The sequence below is a fragment of the Heptranchias perlo genome, chromosome 36 (assembly GCF_035084215.1).
Source record: "Heptranchias perlo isolate sHepPer1 chromosome 36, sHepPer1.hap1, whole genome shotgun sequence".
NCBI classification, from domain to species: Eukaryota; Metazoa; Chordata; class Chondrichthyes; order Hexanchiformes; family Hexanchidae; genus Heptranchias; species Heptranchias perlo.
Genome location: NC_090360.1, coordinates 8771945 through 8790900, shown reverse-complemented (window position 1 = coordinate 8790900; position 18956 = coordinate 8771945). Strand labels below are relative to the sequence as shown.

At 45.9% G+C, this 18956-nt stretch overlaps 1 protein-coding gene across 2 annotated transcripts; it reads left to right on the top strand.

Moving 5' to 3' along the window:
* Positions 1 to 6408: 6408 nt before the first annotated feature.
* On the top strand, positions 6409 to 14212 carry LOC137304067 (peptidyl-prolyl cis-trans isomerase-like). 2 transcript variants are annotated; one of them, XM_067972502.1, is made up of 6 exons: positions 6409 to 6498; positions 12945 to 12975; positions 13060 to 13148; positions 13232 to 13328; positions 13855 to 13930; positions 14021 to 14212. In XM_067972502.1, the coding sequence occupies exons 1-6, from the start codon at positions 6424 to 6426 to the stop codon at positions 14154 to 14156; spliced, it is 504 nt and encodes a 167-aa protein (XP_067828603.1). In that variant the 5' UTR covers positions 6409 to 6423; the 3' UTR covers positions 14157 to 14212. The 2 variants fall into 2 exon arrangements, with proteins under 2 accessions (XP_067828603.1, XP_067828602.1); XM_067972501.1 differs by lacking the exon at positions 6409 to 6498 and adding an exon at positions 9959 to 10210.
* Positions 14213 to 18956: the final 4744 nt, after the last annotated feature.

Here is an 18956-nt window from a genome sequence, read left to right as displayed (position 1 = left end):
GCACTAAAAGTTCAATAACTAGCTGGTAGTCATTAGACATTGACCTTTCAACTCTCTTTACAATCCAGCCCAGATCTTTGGAATGAAAGATTCAACTGTAGTGGTTTAAGACACTGGCCTGTCACCTCTGGGTCTGGTCATTCAGTGTAAGGAGGAAAATCACTGGAGAATCAACAATGGCGCAGGGTTTAAATTCAGCCCAGAATGGTGGGATGCAAATCTCAGCTATCCGGCTGTAATGTTCATTTGTGAAAATGTGTTTGAGCAGTTCCACCCCAGCTCCTTTATGATCATGGGGTCACGGCACAGTTCCAGAAATAGTGTTGAAATTTCAGTCCTTCAGCAACCATCATTTCAACAATGTCAAATTTTTAGATCGGAGATGTTTTTGCTCTGTTTGGCAGTGTTATTTTTATTTTTTATTGATTTACCTCCACAGTGAAGTTTCCAAGTCCCGCTGTTCATTGCCAGTGCTCTAACCCTGTTGTAATATCTGTGTGAGTCTTTTGTACAGGCGGGTTAATAAAGAGATAGCTCAGAGGCATCAAGTCATGGAGCTGGTTTCAACTTGTTACCTCTGATAAATAAAAACAAAATGCTGGAAATACTCGGCAGGTCAGGCCATGTTAATGGCCCAGGTTATGAAATACCAATGCTCCTCCGTCTGGATAGGCACCAGGAAAATCTGCCCCAAGCTATATTCATATCTGCTATCCATATATCTCCATTTTTTTAATTCATCCTTGGAATATGGGCATCACTCGTAAAGCTGGCATTTATTGCCCATCCCTAGTTGCCCTTAAGAAGGTAGTGATGGCCTTCTTGTATCAGTGAAGTCCATGTGGTGAAGATGCTCCCACAATGCTCATAGGTAGGGAGTTCCAGGATTTTGACCCAGCGACAATGAAGGAACGGCTGATATATGTCCCAAGCTAGGCCGGTATGTGACTTGGAGGTGGTGGTGTTCCCATGGACCTGCTGCCCTTGTTCTTCTAGGTGGTGGAGGTCGTAGGTTTGGGAGGTGCTGCCAAAGAATCGTAGGCAATTACTGCATTGCATCCTGTAGGTCGTTCACACTGCATCAACTGTACCCCAGTGGTGGAAGGGGTGGATATTTAAGCTGGGATGCTGATCAAGCCGACTACTTTATCCGGGTTGGTGTCGAGCTTTTTGAGTGTTGTTGCAGCTGCACCCATCCAAGCAAGTGAAGAGTATTTCATCACACTCCTGACTTGTGGTTTGTAGGTGGTGGAGAGGCCTTGGGGACTCTGGTAAGCCACGCATCACAGAATATCCATCCTCTGACCCGCTGTAGTAGCCCCAACATTTATGTGGCTGGTCCAGTTGAGTTTCTGGCCCATGGCGACCCCCAGGATGTTGATGGTGGGGAATCCGGCGATGGTAAAGCCAATGAATGTCAAGTGGAGGTGGTTAGACTCTCTTGTTGGAGATGGTCATTGCCTGGCACTTGTGTGGTGCAAATGTTACTTGCCATTTATCAGCCCAAGCTTGGATGTTGGCCAGGTCTTGCTGCATGCGGGCATGGGACCACTTTACTTTCTGAGCAATTGCGAATGGAACTGAACACTGTGCAATCATCAGTGAACAGCCCCAATTCTGACCTTATGATGGAGGGAAGGTCATCGATGAAGCAGCTGAAGATGGTGGGGCCTCGGACGCTGCCCTGAGGAACTCCTGCAGCAATGTCCAAAAAGCACAATCATCATCCATTGTGCTAGGTATGACTCCAGCCACTGGAGTGTTTTCCCCCTGATCGCCGTGGACATCATTTTTACTGGGGTTCGTTGGTGCTATGCTCGGTCGAATGCTGCCTTGATGTCAAGGGCAGTCTATCTCACATCGCCTCTGGAATTCAGCTCTTCGGTCCATATTTGGACCAAGGCTTGTAATGAGGTCTGGAGCTGAATGTTCCTGGCGGAACCCAAACTGAGCACCGCGGTGTGAGCAGGTTATTGGTGAGTAAGTGCCACATAATAGAACTGTTCCATCGCCTTGCTGATGATTGAGAGTGGGCTGATAGGTAATTGGCCAGGTTGGATTTGTCCTTTTTATGAACAGGACGTACCTGGGCAATTTTCCACATTGTCGAGTAGATGCCAGTGTGGAAGCTGTACTGGAACAGCTTGGCGTGACTAGTTCTGGAGCACAAGCCTTCAGCACTACTGCTGGGATGTTGTCAGGACACATAGCCTTTGCTCAGCTGCTTCTTGATATAACGTGCAGTGAATTGAATTGGCTGAAGACTGGCATCCATGATGGTGGGGACGTCAGGATGCCGAGAAGGATCATCCACTCAACACTTCTGGCTGAAGTTGGTTGTAAATGCTTCAGTCTTGTCTTTTGCTCTTATATTACATACATCACTTTTCACATCATACCTTATTTACACCAATTTACACATCATGCCTTACACCAGTTTACACATCATATCTTATTTACACCAGTTTACACATTATTCCTTACTTACACCAGTTTACACATCATGTATTGCATGTATCATGTATCTACGCATGATACGTTCCATCGACCACTTTACACACGATACATTGCAAACACCAATTTATGCATCATATGTTACATACACCAGTTTACGTGTCAAACGTTGCGTACACCAGTTCCTACCACATACTTTACATATGCCTCCGTGGGCTCGGTACGGTAGCATAGTGGTTATGTTACTGGACTAGTAATCTAGAGGCCTGGACTAATAATCCGGAATCATGAGTTCAAATCCTGCTACGGCAGCTGGGGAATTTAAATTCAATTAAATAAAAAATCTGGAATTACAAAAACTAGTATCAATACCCGATTGTCATAAAAACCCATCTGGTTCACTAATGCCCTTTAGGGAAGGAAACCTGCCGTCCTTACCCAGTCTGGCCTATATGTGACTCCAGACCCACAGCAATGTGGTTGATTCTTAATTGCCCTCTGAAATGGCCTAGCAAGCCACTCAGTTGTAAAATCTCGCTTAAAAAAAGTCATGATAAGAATAAAACCGGACGGACCACCCGGCATCGGACCACTGGGCACCGGACACGACAAAGGCAAACCAAGCCCAGTCGACCCAGCAAAGTCCGTTTCACTAACATCTGGGGACTTGTGCCAAAATTGGGAGAGCTGTCCCACAGACTAGTCAAGCAACAGCCTGACATAGCCATACTCACAGAATCATAACTTTCAGCCAATGTCCCAGACTTCCATCACCATCCCTGGGTATGTCCTGTCCCACCGGCAGGACAGACCCACCAGAGCTGGCGGCACAGTGATATACAGTCAGGAGGGAATGGCCCTGGGAGTCCTCAACATTGACTCCGGACCGCATCAAATCTCATGGCATCAGATCAAACATTGGGCATGGAAACCTCCTGCTGATTACCATCCACTGTCCTCCCTCAGCTGATGAATCAGTCCTCCTCCATGTTGAGCACCACTTGGAGAAAGCACTGAGGGTAGCAAGGGCACAAAATGTACTCTGGGTGGGAGACTTCAATGTCCATCACCAAGAGTGGCTCAGTAGCACCACTGCTGGCCGAGTCCTGAAGGACATAGCTGCCAGACTGGGCCTGCAGAAGGTGGTGAGCGAACCAACACGAGGGAAAAACCTTCTTGACCTTGTCCTCACCAATCTACCTCGCAAATGCATCTGTCCATGACAGTATTGGTAGTAGTGATCACCGCACAGTCCTTGTGGAGATGAAGTCCCATCTTCGCACTGAGCACACCATCCAACGTGTTGGGTGGCATGACCACTGTGCTAAATGGTTGAGGCCGTCCTCATGGGTGCGGAACTTGGCTATCAATTTCTGCTCGACGATTTTGCGTTGTCGTGTGTCTCGAAGGCCGCCTTGGAGTACGCTTACCCGAAGGTCGGTGGATGAATGTCCATGACTGCTGAAGTGTTCCCCGACTGGGAGGGAACCCTCCTGTTTGGCGATTGTTGCGCGGTGTCCGTTCATCCGTTGTCGCAGCGTCTGCATGGTCTCGCCAATGTACCATGCTCTGGGGCATCCTTTCCTGCAACGTATGAGGTAGACAACGTTGGCCGAGTCACAGGAGTATGAACCATGCACCTGGTGGGTGGTGTCCTCTCGTGTGATGGTGGTATCTGTGTCGATGATCTGGCATGTCTTGCAGAGGTTACCGTGGCAGGGTTGTGTGGCGTCGTGGACAAATTGATAGCCAAGTTCCGCACCCATGAGGACGGCCTCAACCGGGATCTTGGGTTCATGTCACGCTACACGTTACCCCACCAGCGAACAAATGTTATCTGTTTTTAATATAATGGGTCATTTGCTGGCTCTCTCTGCCTTCCGGATGTTTCTGCCTCTCTCTGTTTTTTTTCTCTGTTTTTTTTCCCTGTTTGTTTTTTTGTTGAATGTGTATTCGGGGGTTCTGCAGGTGACACCTCTCTGTCTGAACACGGTGATTGCCTTGGCAACGGGCAGTTGCAGGGGCAGTCTGTAAACACCATGTATTGTTCTATATGTATAAATGCGTAGGCTTCAAGGAGCTCTTGAAACATTTGCCTGAGGAAGGAGGAAATCTCCGAAAGCACGTGAATTTAAAATAAAATTGCTGGACTATAACTTGGTGTTGTAAAATTGTTTACAATTGTCAACCCCAGTCCATCACCGGCATCTCCACATCATCACTAAATGGGATAGATTCAGGACAGATCTAGCAGTTCAAAACTGGGCATCCATGAGGCACTGTGGGTCATTAGCAGCAGCAGAATTGTATTCCAGCACAATCTGTAACCTCGTGGCCCGGCATATTCCTCACTCTACCATTACCAACAAGCCAGGGGATCAACCCTGGTTCAATGAAGAGTGTATAAGAGCATGCCAGAAGCAGCACCAGGCATACCTAAAAATGAGGTGCCAACCTGGTGAAGCTACAACTCAGGACTACATGCATGCTACAGACAGAGCTAAGCGATTCCACAACCAACGGATCAGATCAAAGCTCTGCAGTCCTGCCACATCCATTCATGAATGGTGGTGGACAATTAATGAGAGGAGAAGGCTCTGTAAACATCCCCATCCTCAATGATGGCAGAGTCCAGCACGAGTGCAAAAGACAAGGCTGAAGTGTTTGCAACCATCTATAGCCAGAAGTGCTGAGTGGATGATCCATCTCGGCCTCCTCCCGATATCCCCACCATTACAGAAGCCAGTCTTCAGCCAATTCGATTCACTCCACATGATCTCAAGGAACGGCTGAGTGCACTGGATGCAGCAAAGGCTATGGGCCCCGACAACATCCCGGCTATAGTGCTGAAGACGTGTGCTCCTGAACTAGCTGCGCCTCTAGCCAAACTGTTCCAGTACAGCTACAACACTGGCATCTACCCGACAATGTGGAAAATTGTCCAAGTATGTCCTGTCCACAAAAAGCAAGACAAATCCAATCCAGCCAATTACCGCCCCATCAGCCTACTCTCAATCATCAGCAAAGTGATGGAAGGTGTCGTCGACAGTGCTATCAAGAGGCACTTACTCACCAATAACCTGCTCACCGATGCTCAGTTTGGGTTCCGCCAAGACCACTCGGCTCCAGACCTCATTACAGCCTTGGTCCAAACATGGACAAAAGAGCTGAATTCCAGAGGTGAAGTGAGAGTGACTGCCCTCGACATCAAGGCAGCATTTGACCGAGTGTGGCACCAAGGAGCCCGAGTAAAATTGAAGTCAATGGGAATGGCAAGTGACTCACCTCCTGACTCCCCAAAGCCTTTCCACCATCTACAAGGCACAAGTCAGGAGTGTGATGGAATACTCTACACTTACCTGGTTGAGTGCAGCTCCAACAACACTCAAGAAGCTCGACACTATCCAGGACAAAGCAGCCCGCTTGATTGGCACCCCATCCACCACCCTAAACATTCACTCCCTTCACCACCGGCGCACTGTGGCTGCATTGTGTACCATCCACAGGATGCGCTGCAGCAACTCGCCAAGGCTTCTTCAACAGCACCTCCCAAACCCGCAACCTCTACCACCTGGAAGGACAAGAGCAGCAGGCACATGGGAACAACACCACCTGCACGTTCCCCTCAAAGTCACACACCATCCCGACCGAAATATATCGCCATTCCTTCATCATCCCTGGGTCAAAATCCTGGAACTTCCTTCCTAACAGCACTGTGGGAGAACCTTCACCATACGGACTGCAGTGGTTCAAGAAGGCGGCTCACCACCACCTTCTCAAGGGCAATTAGGGATGGGCAATAAATGCCAGCGTTGCCAGCGACTCCCACATCCCATGAACGAATAAAAACAAAGGGCGGGTTGGGTGCAGCGACCAGAAGAATCGCAGCCTGATACTTTCGCCATTGTTACAAGAGTTTTGAACCAAATACTGCTCGTAATTAGCGCAGAGCTGAGAAGCTGCAGCACGATGGCTGGGAAGAATCCACAGGTTTACATGGAGATTTCTGCGGACGGCGAGCCCCTGGGCCGGATCACGATGGAGGTGAGTTGCGATTCCTGGACACTTTGGACCTGTCCGGCTCCCGGACCGGTTTAAATGGTCACTTCTCTCCTGCGCTTTGAAAGGAAATGGGTTCAGTGGAGTGAACAACTCGTAAGCAATTAATCTGTTATTTTATTGAAAACTCTGGCTGAAGGCAAATAATGTCTTGCGCATTGCAAAATCAGATAGAATATTTCTGGATTCAGTTGCTCGTGGATATGTGAACTTTGGGGAAAATCTGAGCAGCGATGGTGATCAATCCGGACACATTATTTCTCATGTTGAACCAGTCATTTCTCAATGATTTTATTATCCATAAGATTTGGAGTTCTGTATTCCAGCATTTGTGTCTTTAACTTCTCTGAACTGTTGGATTTTGGAGTTCATTCAGAGCCCCGTGTCCAGTATTAAATCCAAAGTGGACGCAAAGCTGATGGAGTGAAGATATACTTTGCATATTTTACAAATACTTAATGTAGTAAATATTCTAGTAACAGCCACTATCATTGTTGCACCAAACTTTATTTTTGGCTTTTCAATTTGGATATTTTTGACTCCTTTTGTTTGAAGACCAACAATTCTTTGCCCTGTAGTTTGTAAATTGGGTCGGAGTCATTTAAGAAACGATCCGATGCTGAAAAGGGACTGGGGTCTTTGTCGACGGGTGAATTCGGATTGATTGAAAGACCTTCCGATCCAGAATTATCTTGTGACTAAAGCACTTAACAATTGAACTAATGACAGTCCTAGTACAGAACTTGGAAGGTTGGTGAGTAGAAGCAGCAGGATTCTATGGACACCATATAAATTCAGGGTCTGAGCGGCACCTTTGAACGGTGCATTCACACTACAGGTTTAGTGTCTGACTCTGACCTACTGTATATCTTTTCTTCTCTTCACCCGCCACCCCTGGACTCCATCACTGGAGTCTTCAACCATTGCAACCCTGCATTCTGGAATTCTTTCCCTAAACTCCTGCTGGACTCCGTTCCTTTTCCCTTTTGCAAAGCGCATTGGGCACAGTGATAACTTCTATGACTACAACCATGGCACATTATTCTGCCTTTACCTCTCCATAGCTGCTCCATTCTCCACTGACTCTCTCTGTTCCATTTCTGGGAACCACCCTCATCTGCTTCTGTGCCTACTGTCTCCAGCAATGGCTTCTCCTCAGTCCCGGACAGTGACCTCTGGAATGTCCACCCCTCGTTTCTGGTTTCCATGCTGCCTCTTGGAGCCATTATCTGCAGGTATGGGTTCAGCATCCTTACGTCTGCCGAAGACATCCAGCTATATCTCTCCTCCATCTTGTTGATTTCGCGACCATCTCTGTTGATAGACTGCTTATTTGACATTAAGTCGTCAATGAACCAGAACTTTATCCTGCTCCCCTCCCTGTATCCTTCCCCTCCCTGTACCCGTGCACTGTGCACACCTCCGTGTCCAAATTGCTCCGTGGCTTTGTCCCTCCGCAGCCTCCTTCAGCCCTATGTCTCAACCAATGCCGTATGGTTCTCTGACTCCAGCCTCCTCTACATCCTTCCTCTTGCAGCTTCTCTTCAGGTAGCAGAGTTTTCAGCCATCTTCATCCAACTTTCTGGAGCTCCCTCCTAAACCTCCACGTCTTGCTGCTTCTCTCCCAACCTTTAAAATCTGCTCAAAAGCCTATCTTTTCAATCCTACATTTGGTCATCCATCCTAACTCTTCGATTACCGTCCAGTGTTTTTTTCTGTCCCATGTGAAGGCCTTGGGACTTTTTATTATACTAAGAGTGCTCTATAGGTGCAAGTTGTTACAGTTAATAACATACGATACCAATAAACAAATGTGTAATTTAACACCATATTCCTCAGCAAAAATAACTCGAGTTGGGAATACATCCCCCAATCATCCAGTTGGTGAACATACTTCTGGTGTGATACTAAGCTATATAAAACATTAAAGCACAGGCAGACTGTCCCAAGCGACCTGCATGGTGGAAACAGCTCGTTTTAAGCATGTTTGTTTTTAGTGCAAGATATGCAGCCTGTCGATTCGACAACTGGAACGCTCTGTGTTGGCAGCTCAGTGTTAAACACAGACATATATAATATCGAAACACAAAGTGACATAACTGAGTCATTTTAACACCAATATTGGCAGGTTCGGGACATTGACTTCATTGTTCCTGACTTTGCATGGTCTTTGTGCTTTCACATTGATACTTTTTTAAACCAGGGGAATATGTTTGTTCCGTGAATGAAATATTACGATTATGGGCCGCAGATGAAATCTCTTAATTCCAATGATCGGATCAGACTTTCTGAATCATCTTTATTGCTTGTGGTCCTAAAAGTGAATGCAACTGTGAAAAGTCATTCTCTGGATTTTAGGTTCAATGCAATTCAGCCTACATTTCACTATTTTTTTCTGCTTCTAGAAATATTGACATCTGTGAAAATAAATGTATCTTGAAGTACATTCTGAATATGGTAGAGTAACAGTATCGGCTACAATAGAAAGGAGAAAGAACTTGCATTTATATAGTGTCTTTCACCACTTCACAATGTGCCAAAGTGCTTCACAACCAACAAAGTACTTTTGAAATGTAGTCAATGTTGTAACGTAGGGATGGTTTGCCATTTAAAATGGACCAGCAGAATACCAATGATGCCTGCACTATACTGCTGTGTGACTTTACATGAGCTTTAGTATTCAGTGTACACCGACTGTCTGCGGGCGCTCCATCTCCATCCCAACAACCAAACTGACAAAATTCACTGATTCCATTTTGAGTTCCTGAAATTAAGTTAAGAAAATCTCGATTTTCCCTGTGAGTAGGATTTGAGATCTCACTGCTGCTGTCTGTGTTAAGTGGGTGGGGGTGAGATTGGTCGACGCTGGTAGCGCAAAACCGGGCTCGGAGCGAATGAGGCGCCCGTTTTTGCACCTCGTCCGATTGCCCTTTTCATTGATTGCAAGAGTTTAAAAAACAAGACAGAGCGTGAACTGGTTTAAACTTGTGCAACTGTTTATCGCACAGGATTGTGTATCAAACAGGTTTAGATTTTTTTTTCTTTTTTTGTCCCTTTTTTGTGATTTTAGGTCCCCCTTTTATAAGTGGGGAGTTAGAGTGTGTTTATGTACAGAAAAAAACAAAGAAAAACCAAAACCAGTGTCAAATCAAAGTTTTATGATCCCGGTCCAGGATGCACTCCAGCCCCTGCGTTCCCGCACAGGTTTAGATGTTTTTTTTCACAAAGAAAAACCATAACAAGTTCAAATTATAATTTTATTATTTCGATCCAGGATGCACTCCAGTCGGTTTAGCTTTTTAAAATGCGAATGGTCGATACTGTGAAACATATATTTGCAAGAGCTGCAGTTTGATTTGCATTCTGCCTCAGGCGGTGCGAAGAGCCGGAAACAGGAGGCGATTCTGCAGCTTGCGGTCCCGCCGCCGCCGCCGCGCTCTGTGATTGACAGCTCGGGGTTCAGGGTCCCTGCCGGCCGGCCGCATGCGCAGTGTGCAGCGCGGTGCCCGCTGATACAATGTTTCCGCGCGTGGCCCGATACTTTCCCCAGTGTTGCAAAGGCACCGAGAGGCTGCACAGAGTGCGGCCCGCAGCTATCGCCGGGCTGAGAAGCCGCAGCGCGATGGCCGCGAAGAAGCCGCAGGTTTACATGGAGATTTCCGCGGACGGCGAGCCCCTGGGCCGGATCACAATGGAGGTGAGTTGCGGTTCCTGGACGCTTCGGACCAGGCCCCAGTTTATCACGTGGAATGTGCGCTCCCACTTGAGTGAGCAACTTTTATGCAATTGATCTAAAACTCTGGGTGTGGGAAAATAATATCGGGCATTACGAAATCCGGTGGAATATATCCATCAAATTGATGGTGAACATATGAACTATGGGGGAAATCTTACCGGCGATGGCGGTCACTTTTGCTAGACGAAAAAAGACCCCGGCGCATCTAGTTGACCGTCTACCATCTCAGTGGTCGCATGATACAACGGTGATGAAATTGTTGACTAATAGCAATCAATCTCTTACCAATTACTCTGCAACAGGCTCAAACATGACACCAAGAAGACTCCAGTAGTGGAGAGCTTTGGGAACCTTCAATTTTGTGCAATTAGGCTTTTTGAATTTGGAATTTTGACTTCTGTTGTCGTATTTGAAGGCCAACAGTTCTTTGACCTGTAGCTTGTAAAACAGTTCTGCATGCAGTCTACACGACAGAAACAGGCCATTTGATCCTGGGCTTTATAAATAGAGGCATAGAGTACAAAAGCAAGGAAGTCATGATGAACCTTTTATAAAACACTGGTTCAACCAAAATAAAAACGGGCCATTCAGCCCAACTGGCCAATGCCAGTGTTTATGCTCCACAAGAGCCTCTTCCCACCCTACTTCATCTAACCCTATCAGCATATTCCCTTCTCCGTCGTGCCTATCTAGCTTCCCTTTAAATGCATCTATGCTATTTGCCTTAACTAGTCTTTGTGGTGGCACATTCCACATTCTTACCACTTTGGGTAAAAAAAAAGTTTTTCCTGAATTCCCTATTGGATTTATTAGCGACTGTCTTATATTTTTGACCTCTAGTTTTGGACCCCCCTATCCAACAAGTGGAAATGTTTTCTTTGCCTACCCTATCAAACCCCTTCATTATCAGGTCATGGTACATTGGCGAGACCATGCAGACACTCTGACAACGGATGAACGGACACCGCGCAACAATCGCCAGACAGGAGGGTTCCTTCCCAGTCAGGGAACACTTCAGCAGTCAAGGACATTCAGCCACCGATCTTCGGGTAAGCGTTCTCCAAGGCGGCCTTCGAGACACACGACAACGCAAAATCGTCAAGCAGAAATTGATAGCCAAGTTCCACACCCATGAGGACGGCCTCAACCGGGATCTTGGGTTCATGTCACGCTATACGTAACCCCACCAGCGAAAAAAAGTTATCTGTTTTTAATACAACGGGTCATTCTCTCTCTCTTCCTTTCGGATGTTTCTCTCTCTCTCTCTCTGTCTTTTGTTCTAGCCGTTTGTATATTCGGTGGTCCTGTATGTAATGTCTCTCTGTCTGAACACTTTGATTGCCTTGACAACGGGCGGTTGGAAAGATTATCTGTAATCACCAGGCATTGTTCTCTGACTATAAATGCGGTAACCTTCAAGGAATCAAACACTTCACCTGACGAGGGAGAAAGCCTCCGAAAGCTTGTGATTTTCAAATAAAACTGTTGGACTATAACCTGGTGTTGTAAGATTCCTTACATTTGTCAACCCCAGTCCATCACCGGCATCTCCACATCAAGCAGTATGTGGCCTCTTTATTTTTCCTACCAAAGATAGCTCAATTTTTTTCCCCCATTTTTTGACTTTGGTCATTAATTATGAAGGTTCAGTGCACTGGTTCATTTTTCCAAAAGCCGCCAATTAGTCATGTATCTTGTTTTAGTGTGTTTTTTTAAATGCTTTTTTTTTGCATCATTGTTTTAGGACTCATCGTGGAAGGCTGCTGCGTGCGCATGTTCCTCACTTACTGTGCTTTTGTGATTTTATGGCAGTATGTGAGTTCAGTCTTGTGGTGTCTACATTGTGGACCAACAGAAAATAGCAGGAAAAGTGTTCATTCCCATACAGGAAGTTTTTTTTTCTTTGTCTTCTCCCATACAGGAAGTGGTGTGAAAAGAATCTGTGAACCAGGGAGCTATTTACTTTGCACAGTAGTTGCAAAGAAATAACCGGACCCTTTCCTGTGTAGTAGCATGGATGCAAAAAGCCTGGAGTCACCAATGAAATGATCTAGATGCTGAAATGGGGGGGGGGGGTGTCTGTTGGGGTCTTTGTGGATGGGAGAATTAGGATTGACTGTCCTATCTCATTTGTAATTACCATGTGACTGAAGCACTTGATGATTGAACTGATGGTCTTTATACAGAATTTGGTAGGTTGGTAAGTAGAAGCAGCAGGGGTTTCATATAACTGAGACTTTGGGTGCTTGAATGTCACCTTTCAATGGTTCATTAGGTGGAGAAGGCGAGCCAGGTATCATTAGCGTATAGGTGGAAGTTTACCCCACCTTTTACTAATAAAAAAAAAAATCCTGCCATGATACCACTAGTTTCCATTGGATAGCTGGCACTGTCTTTCTGAAATTAGGGTTCCCCAGACTGTTGATATTTGCAAGGAACCCGGGAGTATGTTAGGGATTTCCCCACACACAGTTTGAAAATCACTGGATGCTTATTGAGCAGGTATGTGATAAAATGACCTGTATACTGTCAATTTTTACAGTTAGTCTGTATGAAACTTGTTCATGTGTAGGTGTTTTAGGTTTTAAAAGTCTTCATACAATGTTTGAATAGTGATTACCTCTGTAAAGCTGCAGTGTTTTTATTATTGTACATGATGGATATACTGAAGCTGTGTACTGCTTGTCTCTTTCAGCTCAGGGCTGATTTGGTCCCAAAGACTGCAGGTAAGTCCCATGAACTGACTGATGAGTTGGTGAAAGTTTCAGTTGTTTAGATGTGTGGTCTTACTCTGAATTGCTTTGTTGCAGAAAACTTCCGTGCCTTGTGCACAGGTGAGAAGGGTTTTGGTTACAAGGGCTCAACATTCCACAGAATCATTCCCAGCTTCATGTGCCAGGTAAAGGACAATGTTATTTTGGGAATAGCTCTGTTCTTGTTTCAGTAGATGACAAATGACATGTTCAACTTTTAATTGTACAGGGTGGTGACTTCACAGCGAACAACGGCACAGGTGGAAAGTCCATCTACGGTAACAAGTTTAAGGATGAGAACTTTGAACTGAAGCACACAGGAGCTGGTAAATAAGATGCTTGGCATATTTGTATTGGTGCTTTTCAGGGTTGAGGTGGTGAGAGTAGAGGAGGTAGATGAAGGGAGTGTTGGAGAGAAGGAAGTGAGAGGATTTATTCGGTGTTTACATGAGAAGCACAAGTATTGTAAAAAGCAAAAATATTCATCAACCTGAATTTTGATTAGCAAACAAAAGCAATTGTTGAATTTAAATCTGTACTTATAAGAACAAATCTGGGCCTATGTGCTATCAATAAGGGAGAAAAATAGGAGTTTGTTACTTGGGTTTATTGATTTCAAAATCCTCCTGTTATATTTCTACCCACTTTCAAAATCTACCTGCAAACCTATCTCGCTAACCTTCAGTCATCTCTCAACTACCACTTGGTGTCTGACTCTGTTCTTTCTCCTGGGCCTAGATGTGCATTTTAACATTTCACTACATTAAAGGCACTATATAAGTGTGAGTTATACAGAAGATCAAGCTGAACACATTTCGGAAATGTTTACCTTTTGGCGTCTTACTATTGCAGGTATCCTGTCTATGGCCAATGCTGGGCCAGATACGAATGGATCCCAGTTTTTTATTTGCAGTGAGAAAACTGATTGGTAAGTATATGGTGACTTAGTATTTTCTCCTTTTGCAAATATTCACCACAGCATTTGTTGGTTACTAATGTCTGTTGTTGAACCTTGTAGGTTGGATGGGAAGCATGTTGTATTTGGTTTGGTGGTAGAGGGGAATGATGTCGTGACCAAGATGGAGAAGTTGGGCAACGACGAGGGCCGTCCCAAAAGGGTGGTTACTATCGCTGACTGTGGACAGCTGGCCTAATTTGTTTGTGAATGGAATTATACAACTTAAATAAAATTTAATTACTTGCAGTTCCAGTCTTGTTTTGCACTGTAGTATTTTTTTTAAACACCTAATTGCTTTATACCACTTGTATTCCCCCAGCTGAGTTCAACTAAAGTGCCACAAACTTGCAAATCTCCTTGGGACCGTCTCTTGAAGGTTTCTCTCCAGAATTTTAAAATTCATTGCCCGGGATATAGGTGTCACTAGCACGGGCAGCATTTATTGCCCATCCAGGTTATCCTTGAGAAGATGGTGAGTCTTCAACCGATATAGTCGATGTGGTGAAGGTACTCCCACAGTGTTGTTGGATAGGGAATTTCAGGATTTTGACCCAGCTACTATGAAGGAACGGCAATATATGTCCAAGTCAGGATGGTGTATGACTTGTGGGGAAACTTAGAGGTGATGGTGTTTCCATACACCTGCTGCCCATGTCCTAGGTGTTGGAGATCTCTGGTTTGGGAGTTACCATTGAAGAAGTCTTAGTGCGTTGCATCCTGTCGATAATACATACTGCAGCCATGGTGTGCCAGTAGTGGAGGGAGTGGATATTTAAGGTGATGGAGGGGCAGCGAAGCAGGCTGCTTTATCCTGGATGATGTTGAGCTTGTGTTGCAGCTGCCCCCATGCAGACAAGTGGAGAGTATTCCATCACGCTCCTGATTTGTACTTGTAGGTGGTGGAAAAGCTTCGGGGAGTCAGGAGGTGACCCACTCACTGCTGAATACCCAGCCTCTGACCTGCTCTGGTAGCCACAGCATTTATGTGGCTGGTCCACTTGAGTTTTTGATCAATGGTGATCCCCCCACCCCTCCCCAGATGTTGATGGTGGGGGATTCAGCAATGGTAATACCATTGAATGTCATGGGGAGTGGGGTGTTAGACTATTGTTAGAGATAGAATCATAGAATCATAGAAGTTACAACATGGAAACAGGCCCTTTGGCCCAACATGTCCATGTCGCCCAGTTTATACCACTAAGCTAGTCCCAATTGCCTGCACTTGGCCCATATCCCTCGATACCCATCTTCCCCATGTAACTGTCCAAATGCTTTTTAAAAGACAAAATTGTACCCGCCTCTACTACTGCCTCTGGCAGCTCGTTCCAGACACTCACCACCCTTTGAGTGAAAAAATTGCCCCTCTGGATCCTTTTGTATCTCTCCCCTCTCACCTTAAATCTGTGCCCCCTCGTTATAGACTCCCCTACCTTTGGGAAAAGATTTTGACTATCGACCTTATCTATGCCCCTCATTATTTTATAGACTTCTATAAGATCACCCCTTAACCTCCTACTCTCCAGGGAATAAAGTCCCAGTCTGTCTAACCTCTCCCTGTAAGTCAAACCATCAAGTCCCGGTAGCATCCTAGTAAATCTTTTCTGCACTCTTTCTAGTTTAATAATATCCTTTCTATAATAGGGTGACCAGAACTGTACACAGTACTCCAAGTGTGGCCTCACCAATGCCCTGTACAACTTCAACAAGACATCCCTACTCCTGCATTCAATGTTCTGACCAATGAAACCAAGCATGCTGAATGCCTTCTTCACCACCCTATCCACCTGTGACTCCACTTTCAAGGAGCTATGAATCTGTACTCCTAGATCTCTTTGTTCTATAACTCTCCCCAACGCCCTACCATTAACGGAGTAGGTCCTGGCCCGATTCGATCTACCAAAATGCATCACCTCACATTTATCTAAATTAAACTCCATCTGCCATTCATCGGCCCACTGGCCCAATTTATCAAGATCCCGTTGCAATCCTAGATAACCTTCTTCACTGTCCACAATGCCACCAATCTTGGTGTCATCTGCAAACTTACTAACCATGCCTCCTAAATTCTCATCCAAATCATTAATATAAATAACAAATAACAGCGGACCCAGCACCGATCCCTGAGGCACACCGCTGGACACAGGCATCCAGTTTGAAAAACAACCCTCGACAACCACCCTCTGTCTTCTGTCGTCAAGCCAATTTTGTATCCAATTGGCTACCTCACCTTGGATCCCATGAGATTTAACCTTATGTAACAACCTACCATGCGGTACCTTGTCAAATGCTTTGCTGAAGTCCATGTAGACCACGTCTACTGCACAGCCCTCATCTATCTTCTTGGTTACCCCTTCAAAAAACTCAATCAAATTCGTGAGACATGATTTTCCTCTCACAAAACCATGCTGACTGTTCCTAATTAGTCCCTGCCTCTCCAAATGCCTGTAGATCCTGTCCCTCAGAATACCCTCTAACAACTTACCCACTACAGATGTCAGGCTCACTGGTCTGTAGTTCCCAGGCTTTTCCCTGCCGCCCTTCTTAAACAAAGGCACAACATTTGCTACCCTCCAATCTTCAGGCACCTCACCTGTAGCGGTGGATGATTCAAATATCTCTGCTTGGGGACCCGCAATTTCCTCCCTAACCTCCCATAACGTCCTGGGATACATTTCATCAGGTCCCGGAGATTTATCTACCTTGATGCGCGTTAAGACTTCCAGCACCTCCCTCTCTGTAATATGTACACTCCTCAAGACATCACTATTTATTTCCCCAAGTTCCCTAACATCCATGCCTTTCTCAACCGTAAATACCGATGTGAAATATTCATTCAGGATCTCACCCATCTCTTGTGGTTCCGCACTTAGATGACCTTGTTGATCCTTAAGAGGCCCTCCTCTCTCCCTAGTTACCCTTTTGCCCTTTATGTATTTGTAGAAGCTCTTTGGATTCACCTTTGCCTGATCTGCCAAAGCAATCTCATATCCCCTTTTTGCCCTCCTGATTTCTCTCTTAACTCTACTCCGGCAATCTCTATACTCTTCAAGGGATCCACTTGATCCCAGCTGCCTATGCATGTCATATGCCTCCTTCTTATTTTTGACTAGTGCCTCAATCTCCCGAGTCATCCAAGGTTCCCTACTTCTACCAGCCTTGCCCTTCACTTTATAAGGAATGTGCTTACCCTGAACCCTGGTTAACACACTTTTGAAAGCCTCCCACTTACCAGACGTCCCTTTGCCTGCCAACATACTCTCCCAATCAACTTCTGAAAGTTCCTGTCTAATACCATCAAAATTGGCCTTTCCCCAATTTAGAATTTTAACTTTTGGGCCAGACCTATCCTTCTCCATAGCTATCTTAAAACTAATGGAATTATGATCACTGGTCCCAAAGTGATCCCTCACTAACACTTCTGTCACCTGCCCTTCCTTATTTCCCAAGAGGAGGTCAAGTTTTGCCCCCTCTCTAGTCGGGCCATCCACATACTGAATGAGAAATTCCTCCTGAATACACTCAACAAATTTCTCTCCATCCAAGCCCCTAATGCTATGGCTGTCCCAGTCAATGTTGGGAAAGTTAAAGTCCCCTACTATTACCACCCTATTTTTCTTGCAGCTGTCTGTAATCTCCTTACATATTTGCTCCTCAATTTCCCGTTGACTATTTGGGGGTCTGTAGTACAATCCTATCAAAGTGATCTCTCCCTTCTTATTTTTCAGTTCTACCCATATGGACTCAGTGGGCGAACCCTCGGATATATCCCCTCTCACTACTGCCGTGATGTTCTCCCTAATCAAGAACGCAACTCCCCCTCCTCTCTTACCTCCTGCTCTATCTTTCCTATAGCATCTGTACCCTGGAACATTGAGCTGCCAGTCCTGCCCCTCCCTTAGCCATGTTTCAGTAATAGCTATAACATCCCAGTCCCATGTACCCATCCATGCCCTGAGTTCATCTGCCTTGCCCATCAGACTTCTTGCATTGAAATAAATGCAGTTTAATCTAGACTTCCCTTGGTCTTTGCCCTGCTTTCTCAGACCATCTGTCCGGTCATGTTCTGTACACTCTCCCTTACTGCCTTTTGTTTCTGTCACCACTTTATTTCCCACTGACTTCCTGCATCGGTTCCCATCCCCCTGCCACATTAGTTTAAACCCTCCCCAACAGCACTGGCAAACACTCCCCCTAGGACATTGGTTCCAGTCCTGCCCAGATGCAGACCGTCCAATTTGTACTGGTCCCACCTCCCCCAGAACCGGTTCCAATGGCCCAGGAATTTGAATCCCTCCAGCTTGCACCATCTCTCAAGCCACGTATTCATCTTAGCTATCCTGTCATTCCTACTCTGACTAACCCGTGGCACTGGTAGCAATCCTGAGATTACTACCTTTGAGGTCCTACTCTTTAGTTTAACTCCTAACTCCCTAAATTCAGCTTGTAGGACCTCATCCTGTTTTTTACCTATATCGTTGGTGCCTATATGCACCACGACAACTGGCTGTTCACCCTCCCCCTCCAGAATGTCCTGCAGCCGCTCCGAGACATCCTTGACCCTTGCACCAGGGAGGCAACATACCATCCTGGAGTCTCGGTTGCGTCCGCAGAAACGCCTGTCTATTCCCCTTACAATCGAGTCCCCTATCACTATAGCTCTGCCACTCTTTTTCCTGCCCTCCTGTGCAGCAGAGCCAGCCACGGTGCCATGAACCTGGCCACTGCCACCTTCCCCTGGTGAGCCATCTCCGCCAACAGTATCCAAAACGGTATACCTGTTTTGGAGGGAGATGACCGCAGGGGACCCCTGCACTGCCTTCCTACTCTTCCTCTGTCTGTTGGTCACCCATTCACTATCTCCCTCAGTAATTTTTATCTGCGGTGTGACCAACTCACTGAACGTGCTATCCACGACTTTCTCAGCATCGCGGATGCTCCAAAGTGAGTCCATCCGCAGCTCCAGAGCCGTCAAGCGGTCAAACAATAGCTGCAGCTG

Coding starts and splice junctions, on each gene's coding strand:
- LOC137304067 (XM_067972501.1), top strand. CDS start 10,031: ATGTTTCCGCGCGTGGCCCGATACTTTCCCCAGTGTTGCAAAGGCACC. Junction 12,976..13,059: donor TTTGGTCCCAAAGACTGCAG/GTAAGTCCCATG, acceptor GCTTTGTTGCAG/AAAACTTCCGTGCCTTGTGC. Junction 13,149..13,231: donor TTCCCAGCTTCATGTGCCAG/GTAAAGGACAAT, acceptor TTAATTGTACAG/GGTGGTGACTTCACAGCGAA.